Here is a 14,325-nt window from a genome sequence, read left to right on the forward strand (position 1 = left end):
TTTGATTAACACCATCTTTTGAGTGAGCATCATACTTAAACCATGTATACTTTATTTTTGGCACTCCCTTTTATATAAAACCATTTATGCTCCTTACTGAAGTTCTTTTGCACTGGTGTATCAATGCTATCTTTTAAAATGTAAAAGCAGACAAATTAATACAAAGGCAGTAGAGAATTTCAATGGTAGGAAAAGTTGTCTTCTACAATTCTCAATTATTCCATACGGTCAGCTGAAGAAACTTCATGGGAATAATTCCTCAGAAATACCAAGTGGGAAGATATGCCACTTTAAAGAGAACAGCTACAGCCACACATGTGCATGCGTCTGTGACTCCAGCTCCTTGGAAGGCTGAGGTGGAAGGATGGCCTGAGCCCAGGAGGCCAAGGCCGGGGTGGCCGTGGGCCTGCCGCTGCACTCCTCCAGCCTGGGAGACAAGAGTGAGACTCCAGTTCAAACAAACAAACAGACAAAAGAACAGCTCTCCTAAACCTCCATAAACGGAATCCCCTCCTGAAGCTCCTCACCAGTGCTCCATTGCCCACAGTGACTTCAATCAGTCACTAACAGCAATGGTTACCTTACGTGGATCGCCATAAAAGAGTTTGACTGCAGCCATTAAGTTGTTTGGTAGAAGTATACTAACATGGAACAGATGTTCTCAGTATATTATAAACATTGTCAATCCCCATTATTTATAAAAAGTTTTGGAATGGAAAAAGTAGAAATTTAAGGGCTAGAAGGAGCTGGTATCAGACTGAGACCCAGTGTCTGGTCTTAGGCTAACAGATCTACCGAATAATCTGTAGTAGCACATTTATTACACCCATTGTGTACCTGTCTTAAGCCTAATTATTCCAGCCTTCATTCCTGTTTTAAAAAAATCTACTTTGCAAAGGGAGTCTTTTGATATACTCAAATCTTCTATAGGAAGAATTATATAACATCACAATAAACCTAGTCAAACCAAATGTTTTCAGTTTACCTTTAAAGCTTGTGAAAACAAAGGAAAACCTTTCTCAGTAGGTTTGCCCGATTCTTGACTGTTCACACCGTAGCGATTCCACTGTGGGGCAGCGATTTCCTGTAACAGGTCCACAGAGTTCCTGTAGCCTCTCTTCCCCAATACTTCAATAAGCAAGAAAGCTACCACAGGCACACAAGGAAAGGCAGAACCAGACTCAGAACTGGGATGGGTGCCTATCAGTTTTGCTAACATTAGTTCCAAAGTTTTGGCTTACTCTGGCAAAGAAAGCGTTTAAAATAGATTATTTTCAAGGTCTCCTGAATGATCTTGACCTTGTATTTAAAAAGTCACTCATTTCACAGGCCATCCAGTCTAAACTGAAATTGTATAAATACTGCAACACTTCCAAATAATTCAATTTTTAAAGTCCTGGAGGCTAATCCTTAAGATTGGCAAAATAATTCCAGGGCAGTAATCTTGCCCATTATCGAATCTCTTTTCCAAGTCTTCTAAGCACAACCTGAGAATTTGTCCAAAAACCTACAATGAGGTCTTACGATGGCTATGTGATACCTCTAAGCATTAAGAATGAGTAGAATTTTAGTTTAAAATGATCTTAGAAATAGCTTTATTCTTGCTTTTTAACAAAATGGCAACAATTGACTCTAACTGGCATCAAGTCAATTTCATAACTAGAGTGACATTTCTGTCAACTGCAAAACCTTTCAGAAGGTAGTTTTTAAGTGAAAAGTTAAACTTGCACCTTCATATTAGAAAAGAGTTCTATAGATTTGGTGACAAAAAGACAGAAATCCATAAACAAAAGATACAAGCTGAGTAGAATTTAAGTTGAGAATTCAGGATTTCAACTAACATTAATGTTTTAAAAAGTCATTTACTATTTTATTTACCATGAGATAAGTAGTGGCTGTTTGGGGTTACTCCACAAACATGTAACTAAATCTAAAACAAGCTAAATCTCCAATTTGCTATAATGTAACACTCACAAAAAACCAAAAAACTAAACTTGTACAAGAATGTAAGAGACAATCAACACCAAGAGCACACTAAAAACAACAAAGGAGGAGCATCAGCAGCTGGCTGGGCAATAGGGAATTTGTAAAAGGAAGTTTCAATTCTGTTAAACAGCTATTTTCTGGTCTAAACTGCTAATAATCACATGAAAAACACCAAAGAGAATACATTCAAGTTAATGGAAACAAGTCTTTATTAAGTAACTTTTAATATCAGAAAAATAAAACTCTTATAATTCTCTTTACAGCAAATATATAATATCAGTGCTTTGGCCATCTTAAGTTAAAGGCCCTTTATCATAAAATATATGGTTTTAAACTTTACTCAAATTGAATTTATAATCCCTATGACTTCCCTACATATACATAACAAAAGAGTGTAGTAAAATTAGCAAATACTAAACTATATTGATAATTTATCATTCTTAGTTTGTGGTTTTTAGAAACAGTACACGCACCTAATATATGTCGATTCCTTGGCTTATTAGTTGCAGTGTACAATGCAACAAAATACAAAACACATGCTGGGTGAACATTCGTTCCTATCTACAAGGCGGCAGCTAGAGATTAGGTTTCAATACTGACATTTAACTACCCTACAAGCAATTAGCATTACATCATAATATGCCATCAAGGCAAGTTTTTTTTATACTGAAAAAATCAAAATAAAAACCGTTATTTGTAAACTTTTATACGAAATGTAACTCTTCAAGTGGAAATAAAAAATAAAATTTGTCTATTTACTATTGAATACACATAGGATTTCAATTTTCGTTATACCGAGAAAAAAAGCTCTTGTGTTGGGAAAATAACGCTTCAAAAAATAATTAGTAGAAAAACCCACCAGTACAATGTTTGTCCTCTCGACGCCAGCACAGATTTGGGAACATTCTGAGGATGACGTCATAGACATCCACAGGTGAAATGTACACGTGTCTTTTAAAGAAACCCTTCCTTGTGATTGGAAATAGTTTTGAAATGAAGTAAACGGATTGGAGGTTGTCACAGCTGCTTTTGTGAATTACGCCAAGGGCATTATTGTCCCTTTCTCCCTCCCCTTCCCCTACACGACTAAAAAATAAAAATATATTTATAATGTGCAAGACAAATGTGGATTGAACATAAAATGTTTCACATTTTAACCTATAGTCTAAAAAGTAATTAATAGCTTGATCAGACTAACGAATGGAATGTTCGCATCCTTAATTATTAGCCAACGTAGGTGCCATCCCAAAGCCCTTCCTGAGATGGGAAAACCAGGCAGCCGTTTCCACATTCACAAGGGAGGCAATGGGCAGGAATTCACAACTGCATTCCTGATCCACTGATCATACCAGCCTCGAGCACTCTGGGCGAGATGAAGGTCAATGCGGCAGTTTTTGTCCCAAACTGTAACCAGTGGCCGAGTAAACTGCCATCAGCCCTGTTACTACCAACGAGTAGTAACAATGCATTAAAAAGTTACTTGAGATCCTGCAGAATTAGGCGTAAGTTGTTGTGAAATAAAAAACAAACCTGTTTTGTCAAAACTGGCAGTGTAAAGAAGGCAGCACTGGAAGTGTCTGAATCGTCTCTAATGCCAAGTACCCTCCATAGATTCTTAATGTGGTAGGCTTTGGGACCCATCATTCTACAACCTCAGACGGACATCCTTTCCTCACAGACTCACACAGCCTATGATCATCTTCACTCAGCCAAGTTGAACTTCAGCTTCAGCAATGCTTATATAAGCCATGTCTCTGGATCTACATGATAGGATTAATAATTCAAACCAAACTAATAGACAAGAGACCACTTAGGTTTAGTGTTACCATAGCAGCCTTTTATAAGTTTACTAACAACTTTAGCCTAATCCCAATAAAGCCTGATAACAGTCATAAGAATTCATTAGGAAGTTTACTGAGGGGTACCATTATACCCATGCCTTTACGAGTCCATATAGAGATATAGTATTTATGTATATATATATAGTTAAGAGTGAATTTGGATTGCCTGAGTAACAGCTGTCTGGCAAACCGGACACGATGGCGTTCTCTTTTCACAGATCTTGTTGGCACATTCCATGCAGAAAAGGTTGTGGCCACATGGAACCAGGGCAGCGATCACTTCATTCTCGAAGCAAATCACACAGTCATGCTTTCGTCTCGATTCCGGAGGCGAGCTGGAGGTGGAGCCACCATTGGAAGAGGAGTAACTGTTGGTACCGTTAGAAAAAGCGGGGATGTATACTGGAAGGCCAACATGGCTGCCTGCACTGGGTGGGTCGCTCCTAACCCTGCGAGCAAGTGGGTGCTCGATGCTCTCAGGAAGCGTAGGAGACAGACGCGGAGTGGATGGCTGACTTCCTCTACGTTGAGTCTTCATGTTACCAGGAGGATCACTCCCAAAGCCAGAGAGGGGGGTAACTGGTTCAAACGGAGTCCAGATAGTCTGAGCAGACGTTGGTAAAGAATCGAAGGCAGGAGAGTCAACAGCAAGGTCTTCTGAGCCCACGGATGGAAGTGTGTCTCCAAACCAAAAGTTTCCTGTGCTAAACGGGCTTGTTGGACTAAAGTCAGCTAGCCTATTGCTTCCAAAGTAGGAATCCGTGGAGCCACTTCCTAGAGAACTGGAACTATCATTCCGGTAATTGGATATCATTCTTGCGCGGCTAGGAGGAACTGGATTGGAGGAGAGCCACGCAGAGCCAAGAGTGCCACCTTCAAAACTTACATCGGTACCATTGTAGTGGAAATCATTTTCTTCATTAAGCTCTATATAGTTTCCTGTACGCATAGCAATATGCATTTCTATTTCTTCCCGGGCTCGGTCAACATTTTCGGGCATCCCCGTCACTTCAAAGACAGGCTCCTTATCTCTGCTTGGAGTTACGATGTATGTGTGGGTTTGCTGCTGAATTCTTTTAATAGTCGCTCCTTTGGGTCCGACCACTAATCCGACCACACGATAGGGGACCCTGACTTGGACAGTGGTTTGACCGGGGAGATTAGGACTACATGACAACCCTCCCAGGGCAGGGCCATTTTTGTTCCGAGATGCACGAATCATGGAGAAGTGCTCTGCAGCTGAGAGGATTTCTCTTTTGGCCATGGCAACATCTTCTTTCCGTCCAGTGACAACAAAAATGGGTTCTTCACCACGAACAGGAGTCTTGATGTACGTGTTTGTCTTGGCTCTCAGTGCTTTAATTTTACAACCTGTTAGAAAGAAAACATTGCATGAGAATCAACATCTGTAACTTCGGTGTTATTTACAAAGACAAATCACAGAAGGTGCCTTGCAAGCTCAGTGTCTGGTTATGAGTAGTTTTTATTTTATTCAATTTTAGAGTTTGCTCTTCACCATACAAACTTGTCCCTAGATGATAAAACTTTCATATTTCACTAATGCTCCTAAGATCTGGAGGCATACTTATTCTGGTGGTCTTTCACTTGGGAAGAGATGGTACCTCTACTGGCAGGTCTTAAACTCCAGCTTATTGTTTTCTTCCTCTTGTTATTAGTCATTGCAAATGATGCACAAAGTAGTCTATACAGGTAAATTATACCACAAGTGGCTTTGATTTTCAAAACACTACTTACTTACTATATCGAAGGGTGTTGGTGCCAAAGAAAAACATTAACATACATATGGGACATTTAATATCTACTGTGTCAATCTACGTAATAACTCTAAGATCTAGACTATTATACTCTTTTTATTGCCAAAGAAACATAGGCTCAGAGAACTTGTTAAAGTTCACACAGCTTAAAACCACACTGAAATACCACCTAACTCCAGTCAGGATGGCCACCATCAAATAACTCAAAAAACAACAGATGTGACGGGTGTGGTGGCTCAAGCCTGTAATTCCAGCACTTTGGGAGGTTGAGGTGAGAGGACTGCCTAAGCTCAGGGGTTCGAGACCAGCCTGGGCGACCTAGTGAGACCTCATCTCTACAATAAATTAAAAAATAAGTCAGGCGTGGTAGCATGTACCTGTAGTTCCAGCTACTTGGAAGGCTAAGGCGGAAGGATCGCCTGAGCCCAGCAGGTTGAGGCTGTGGTGGTCCAGCCTGGGCGACAGAGTGAGACTCCAACTCAAAAACAAAAACAAAAAACAGATGCTGGAGAGGATGTGGGGAAAAGGGAAGGCTTCTTCTACACTGCTGGTGGAAGTGTAAACTAATATAACCTCTGTGGAAAACAGTGTATTGATTTCTAAAAGACCTAAAAATTGACCTTCCATACAACCCAGCTATCCTTCCCATCTGGGAATATACCCAGAGGAACTCACATCATTCTATAAAAAAGATACCTGCATACGGATGTTTATTGCAGCATTGTTCCTAACAGCAAAAACATGGAACCAACTGTACTGCCCATCAAAAGAAGATTTTTTTTAAAAAGTGGTACATATACACGATGAAATATTATGCAGCCATAAAGAGAAACAAAATTATGGGCTTTGTAACAACTAGGATGGATTTAGAGTCAATTATCATACTCAGTGATCTATTGCAGAAACCAAGAACTGAGTACCACACGTTCTCACTTACAAGTGGACCCTGAATACGTGTCATAACACTGTAAGGAAGGGTTTGGCACTGCTGGGGGGCGGGCAGCAGCACATAACATCAATAAGGGCACCTGATCCCAAGCCAGGCGAAGTGGGGACCAAAAACGTCCCAAACTTTACCTGTACGATGACCACTTAGCTACCTACCTAATCTTGAATTGCACCCCACATCTCTAAAATTGAGAAAAAAAAATTACAGGTCACACAGCTAGTAAGTGACACAGCCAGAGTTAAACCCAGTCTGACTTCAAACTTGATGGTCTTTTCGCTAGTCCAATTTTCACACAACCATATGATTTTTTTTTTTTGAGTTGGAGTCCCACTCCATTGCGCCCAGGCTGGAGTGCAGTGGAATGCTTGTGGCCACCACAGCCTCAACCTGCTGGGCTCAAGCGATCCTTCCACCTCAGCCTTCCAAGTAGCTGGAACTACAGGCATGTGCCACCACGCCTGGCTATTTTAAAAATTTTTTAAATTTATTGCAGAGATAAGGTCTCACAAGTTTTCCAGGCTGGTCTCGAGCCTCTGGGCTCAGGCAATCCTTTCGCCTCTGCCTCTCAAAGGACAGAAGTTCTTAAACTGATTTCCACTTAATTGTCATATCACTTGAACTTAACATTACTCTTTCTTCTGTAGAACTTAATTGCTCATGGCTAACAGGTCATCTCACTTTTGCTCCTACCAGTTAAATTCTAGGCTTACTTTGAGTTGGTTTTGTTCAGGCTCATGTGGTTTATGGTAGTAGTACTCATGAAAGTTAACAAAGTTATTTAAAATACATAAACTTAAGAAATATGAATGTAAAAAAAAACAGTTTCTCTGAAAATTAAGCTGTTTAAAAATTTCAATTAAGATGAGTACCTGAAAGAAAAAATAAGCTGCTACTTATGTATGGGTGAGAGAACTATAAATGGCTGGGATAAAAAAAGTAATATAGAATGATTTTGCACATACTATAAAGTTCTCGCTCCCCTTAAAGGGAACAGATATTGAAGACTTTATGGAATATGAGTGTTGGATGTGGTATTATCAAGAAGGGCTACTCTGACTGGCAGACACAAACTTAAATAAAAGGGCTCGGCCCCAAATTCTAAGTATATTTAAGATGATACATCTAAGACACATATGCATAACTTTTCATATTTCTCCACTTTAAGAAATTTTTTTTTTTGAATAGTCACAGATTACTCCCGGTACCACTGTGTTAAAATTAGAGGGCTTCAGACTATAACTTAAAGTGTCAAATATACAGCTAAGGCATAAAACTCTGGGGTTAATACTTTTAGAAGATTCTAACTTGAAGCTTGTCAGAATGGATTAGTTCTCATGAATCTATCATGCTATTCCTAGTTCTTCAAAATAAAGAAGCTAGGTACTATTGAAGATAAGTGTCACCATTTGAGTGTGCCTTTTCCTTAAACTTTCCCTTCTTTTTTTTGGTTCTCAATAAATTACTAATGTACAAAAACTACAACCTTACACTCCCCATTTCTAGCCTGCATAACTGCATAACTCCTCGCCTCCCGTCGTGCCCTACTCCAATCCACTCTCTATATATTTGCTTTAGTCAGATGATGCTTTCTAAGTAAAGCACATGACATCACCACTTCTTTGCATAAAGTGAGACTGGTTTGCGTGACCTTCCTAAGCATTCTCAAAAGCACTGATGGTTGACTATACAGGTTAAGTCTCCCTTATTCAAAATGCTCGAGACAAGAAATGTTTGAGATTTGGGGACATTTGCATTATACTTGCTGGTTCAGCACCCCTACTCTGCAAATCTGAAATGCTCCAATGAGCATTTATTTTGCATTATGTCAGTGTTCAGAAAGTCTTGGATTCTGAAGCATTTTGGATTTCAGATTTTCAAAGCAGGGATGCTCAGCCTTTTTGTTCCATAATAGAAGATGAGTTAGAAGACCACAGCAACAAAACTTCTGTATCTTACTTATCATTTGTACAGGATGTATAAAAGTTCAGGATGCTCTCTCATTCAGCAGAGCAGGTGCTGCTTGGCATGGAGAACTTCGGTGACTTTCCACCGGCCAATATATGACTGGCTGAAAGACGCCTAAGACAGTCTGAAAGGGGTGTGTGAATACATAGCTAGTCATATGCTACACTCAGGGGAGTTACTGACATTATCTGGACACACAAGTTTACACTGGGCTACAATTTGACAAGGCAGCCGGCTAGAATCACATTCCTAACAACTAATAGTCCTGATCATCCTGCAGAAAAACACTGGGCAATTTTTATTAAAGACAAATTAGTCAAATATATATAGTGTGGATTAGAGTAACACCAGACTGGAGGCAAGGAGGTAGTTATGCAGGCTAGAAATGGGGAATATAAGGTCTTAGGTTTTTGCACATTATTAATTTATTGAGGACCCCCAAAAAAGGAAAGACAAGTTTATGGAAGAAAAGCACGTTGAGCATATCCCTAGTTTGGTCCCTTTTATCCCTTACTAATGTTGACCATTAGAAAATGGAATTAAGAGACCTCTCTAGGCTGGGTGCAGTGGCTCACGCATGTATATCCAGGCCAAGGTGGAAGGATTGTTTGAAACCAGACTGGGCAACACAATCCCCTTCCCTGAAAAATGTATCAACAAATAATCAGCCAGATATGGTTATGCTCACTACATGCCTGTAGTGTTGGCCATTTGGGAAGCTGAGGTGGAAGGACTAATTGAGTCGGGAGTTCAAGGCTGCGGCAAGCTAAGACTGTGCCACTGCACCCCAGCCTGGGTAAGAGTGAGGCCATGTTTCAAAGAAAAAAGAAAAGAAGTCCCTCTAAATAAGTACTTCTGAGACTATATGCAACTGTTAGTTATACCTTAGTAAATGTCTTCTGTTTAATATCTAATAGGTGTATTACTAAGGAAATATGCTTCAAGGGCCATAGAAAACCATTTGGCACACAGTACTAATAAGCATGGATCACCTGACAGAGAGAAGATAAATGATTTGCCCTCGGATCACTTCTGACAGGGAACAAGGTATGTCTAATCTACCCCAAAGGGTCGGATACTTACTAGGTTTTGCAAATCAGGGAAAAATAGCAGCAGGAACATGCAAAGCCAAGCCCATTAAAGCTACTGCCAATATAAATTTTATGACGGTTTTAAGACAGTACCCTCAATATAGATTAGAATTATAGGAAACCCCACCAATCATAACACTGTTTCTGTAGAAACACATATTATGAGTTCCAAACAACTGACATATGATTCCTAGAATATGAATACATTCTTAGGTCAAGTGCTGCGGCTCACACCTGTAATCTCAGCACTTTGGAAAGCTGAAGCAGGAAGATCACTTGAGCCCAAGAGTTCAAGTCCAACCCAGGCAACATAGTGGGATCTCCTTTATATATATATATATGAATGCTGGGCATGATGGTGCATGCCTATAGTCTACTCAGGAAGCTGAGGTGAGCTGTAATTGTTGCCAGTACGCTCCAGCCTAGGTAAAAAAAAAAAAAAAAAAAAAAAAGAATACATTCTAAAGTTGGGGACTACCTGAATAGGTAGTTTTTAAAAGGTGACACAAGCTAAGCTACAGAGATTAAAAAAAAAAAAATCTTGTTTTAAAATTAGGCAGGTAAGATGGACAAAAAACTTTTTTGGGGAGTATTTCAGATTGAGTTTTAATTTGAAAACTCAAAGATATTTTCAAAAATCATAAAATTTAAATCTGTGACATAAAATTCAGAAGCCATAAAAACACTGATAAATTAGATTGTACTTTCCGCCCCAGGTCACTACATGTCAAAAGTCAAAAACAAAAAAACTAAAATATTTGTAACTTATCTCACAAATGGCTAATTTCTCTTTTACACACATTCCTCTCCCCTACAAATCAAAACACCAAAAATCCAACAGAAAAATAAGTGAAAGAAACAGCTTGGCCAGGCATGGTGGCTCACACCTGAGATCCCAGCACATTCAGACGAGGTGAGATCACTTGAGCCATGAGTTCAAGACCATCCTGGGCAAAACAGTGAGACCTTGTCTCTATACAAACAAAATGAAACAAACCACAAAAATATCCAGGTGTAGTATTAGGCGCCTGTAGTCCTAGCTGCTCAGGAGGGTGAGGAGGAAGGATCACTCAAGCCCACGAGGTAGCGTTTGCAGTGAACCGTGATCATGCCACTGCACTTCAGCCTGGGAGAGAGTGAGATCCTGACTCAGAAAAAAGAAACAGCTAACAGAAAAGTGAACATGCAAATGCCTCTGAAGACAGAAATTCCCATTTTCATGGGAACTGAGCTATCATTTCCCACCTGTAAGATTGCCAATATCAAAACCTTTTTAAATCAAGAGTGAGGAAAAGGACCCTCACATTTAACCAATGAGTCTAAACCACCCTTTATGGAAGGCAATTTGCCATATCCATCAAAATATCACACGTGTGCCTCCACACTCACCTGTAGCATTGATCCTACAGAAATATGTACACAGGTGCAAAATGACGTCTATATTTTATTACTTATTATTTGGATTAGCACAAGGTGGTTCAGCTATGTAAAACGAAAGGCTCTGCACTCACAAAACCGGTTGACTTCAGAGGTCAGGGAGGAGAGACTTAGTCTTCACTGTATATTCGTATTTCCTGTAAGATTTGAGCCATACACATGCACTCCTTTTCAAAGAAATATCAGAAGAAAAAAATAAAACACAAAGAAGTCATACATTTTGCTACTCTCAACATATTAATTAGACCTTTGACTAGCACTACTAGTCCCCCATATCCCAGACTTTGCTTCCCACCACTTCAGTTACGAGATCGTGCCCATATTCACCTCACTTGTATTACAGTCTACTGTTACCACTGCTCTACTTTATTAGTTATTGCTGTTAGTCTCTTACTCTGCCTTGTTCTTGTGTATAAATTAAACTTTACTGTGGGTATGCATGGACAGGGAAAAGCTGTCTCTTTAGGGTTCAGTGCCATCTGCAGTTCCAGACATGCACTGAAGTTCCTGGGAAAGCATCCTGTGCGAACAAGGGGAAACATGGCTGTTGGACACGAACAGCAGGGCAAACGATCTCATAACCTCCAAAGGTGAGCAAAGCTTTCACATTTTATTTATTTATTTATTTATTCATTGATTGATTTTTGAGTTGGAGTCTCACTCTGTTGCCCAGACTGGAGTGTAGTGGCCGCTCCCAGCCACCGCAGCCTTGACCTGCTGGGTTCCGGCGATCTTCTGCCTCAGCCTTCCGAGTAGCCAGAATTACAGGCATGCGCTACCACACCCGGCTGATTTTTTGATTTATTGTAGAGATGAGGTCTCGCTGCCCAGGCGGGTCTCGAACCCGCGGGCTCAGGCAATCCACTCACCTCAGCCTCCCAAAGGCGTGGGATTACAGGCTGAGCCACCGAGCCCAGCTAGCTTTCACATTTTAAACTGTAAGGACGAACACTGTCTTCTCACAGCTACAGATAAAAACCAACATACGGCAAGTTGTATGGGGAGACCCCAAAAGCCCCAGAATTTATTTATAAAAATTGTGTATTTATTCTTACATGTATAAACTTCAGTCACCTTCAAAGTACTGTTTGAAGCAATACACCGAGATGCTTTTTCACTGCTCAAGAGTTTTTGAACTGGTCACTTTTGATACCTTTTAGTGCTTCTGCCATTGTTTGTTTCACCTCCTCCACACTGGCAAAATGTTTCCCTTTGAGAACTTTTTTCATCCAGGAAAAAATCGCTGGGGGAAAATCAGGGACATAGGAAGGGTGGGGCATGGGAATCATACCGTTTTTTGATCAAAAACTGCTCAAGATTCAGCAAGGTGAGGGCAGGTTGAGTTCTCATGGTGGAAGAACCAGTTACCTGTTTGCCAAAACACGAGACATTTCTTCTGCAAATCGTGATGCAACCTTCTCAAAACGTCCAGATAAAAACTTTAGTTGACTGTTTGATTTGGAGAAACAAATTCTGAATGCTCTCCAAAAAAAAAAAAAAAGCTAATTCCACTTTTTTGGGGTCCCCTCTCATATATTCAGGGTAATCAATGGACAGAAGCCTAGACTGTATAGAGTGTAAGAACTAGGAAAGCACCAACAATTTTCACAGCTATAATTTTCCTTGATTTGGAAGTGAATTTCCTCAAGTCTCCAAGTTACCTCACTGCTATAGAAACCCATTTTCCCTTTCTACATCACCATTGTTGGGGCTGTGTTTCACCTTGCAACCCTCTCGCTGCAGTCATAACTCTGGTTCTCTCACTCCCTGGTATAGTAAAGGGTTCTATCTTGCTTCTCCAGGGCAAAGAGAGTCTCTCCCAGTCTTAGCAATTAAGGGGGAGAGGTCCTTTTTGGCTAGGAGAGAAGCTGAAAGGAAGAGGAGGAACTGAGATGATGTTATCTCCAGTATTTTTCAAACCACAGGCTGCAATATCAATTTAGTGGGTTGCAATCAGCATTTAAAAAAAGAAAATAACTTTCAGTGAAACATGTGTACAAGGGTTGCACTGTAAAATGTTATTTTTTGCTGTGGGTTAGAAAAGTTTAAAGCCATTATACTAAATCATCTTCAAGGCTACTTTCTAGTTCCACGAAACATGTGAAATAGTATATTCCCCACATAAGAAACACTGTAGTGAAGTAGAAGGCGTGTGAAGTTGTTAAGAAAGAGCTGCATTTAAGATCCGACATTACAGAAGAAATTTCCACACCGCTGAAAATGTTAATACTACAATTCTGCTCTATGGCCACCTAAAGTAGCTTTTGGAGGCCTATTTAGAACTTTTTTTTTTTTTTTTGAGTTGGAGTCTCACTACATCGCCCAGACTCGAGGGCAGTGGCACGCTCCTGGCCACTGTAGCTATGACCTGCTGGGGCTCCGGTGATCCTTCAGCCTCAGCTTTCCAAATAGCCAGAACTACAGGCACGCGTTACCACGCCCGGCTAATTTTTGATTTATTGTAGAGACGAGGTCTCGCCAAGTTGCCCGGACCCGCAGGCTCAGGCAATCCGCTCACCTCGGCCTCCCAAAGCGCTGGGATTACAGGCAGAGCCACCGAGCCTGGCCTAGAACATTTTTAAACACCATTTTTTTCTAGGTACCAGGAAGCCCTATTGGACACCTAGAGCAAGATTTTTACAAATTTGTTTTTATACCATGGTTCATTTAGAAGGCAGCAAAAAGATCACAGTCTGTCTCTACCATTTGCTTCCACTCCCCAAAAGAAAAGCACCACATGATAAAGAACTGAGTTAACATTTAGGTCACCAGGAGTCTATAATTAAGCAGAAAACAAGTCTATGGAGCTGTTCATCATCCACTACCAAATCCTCAAAAAAGGCACTTGCATCTGCAGATGAGCAGGGTGAACAGAACTCTAAGATGGCCCCACAAGATTCCCAGCTCTGGTGCACACACAGGATTTCAGTTAAGCACTAACCTAGGTGCCTCATGAAGGAATTTTGCAAATGTGATTACAGTCCAAATGAGTACACCTTAAAATAGGGAGAGTATCTAGATTATCTGGGTGGGCCTGACCTAATCACCAGTTCTTTACAAGCTGAGGTTTTTTCCTAGTTGCTCTCAGAAGAGAGGTCAGAGAGATGTGCTCTTGCTAACCTGGAACAGTAAGCAATCTATGCTGTGAATTGCCTAAAGTGAACACATGACAAGGAAATGCAGGTGGCTCCTAGGCGCTGAGACAGAAGGAAAATGAAGGTTGCCCCCAACTTACGACCTCAAAGAAATGACTTTTGCCAAAACCAGTGAGCTTAGATGAG

General features: G+C 40.5%; 1 protein-coding gene across 1 annotated transcript; it reads right to left on the bottom strand.

The window, feature by feature from the left end:
- Positions 1 to 2,171: 2,171 nt before the first annotated feature.
- Positions 2,172 to 6,788, bottom strand: LOC103250168 (RNA-binding E3 ubiquitin-protein ligase MEX3C). Its single transcript, XM_008048760.2, has 2 exons — positions 6,759 to 6,788; positions 2,172 to 5,334 (listed from the first exon to the last, which is right to left on the bottom strand). Exon 2 carries the CDS (start codon positions 5,089 to 5,091, stop codon positions 3,973 to 3,975), a length of 1,119 nt encoding a protein of 372 aa, XP_008046951.1. The 5' UTR covers positions 5,092 to 5,334; positions 6,759 to 6,788; the 3' UTR covers positions 2,172 to 3,972.
- Positions 6,789 to 14,325: the final 7,537 nt, after the last annotated feature.

The sequence above is a fragment of the Carlito syrichta genome, unplaced genomic scaffold (assembly GCF_000164805.1).
Source record: "Carlito syrichta isolate Samal-C Ts95f unplaced genomic scaffold, Tarsius_syrichta-2.0.1 Scaffold126599, whole genome shotgun sequence".
NCBI lineage: Eukaryota > Metazoa > Chordata > Mammalia > Primates > Tarsiidae > Carlito > Carlito syrichta.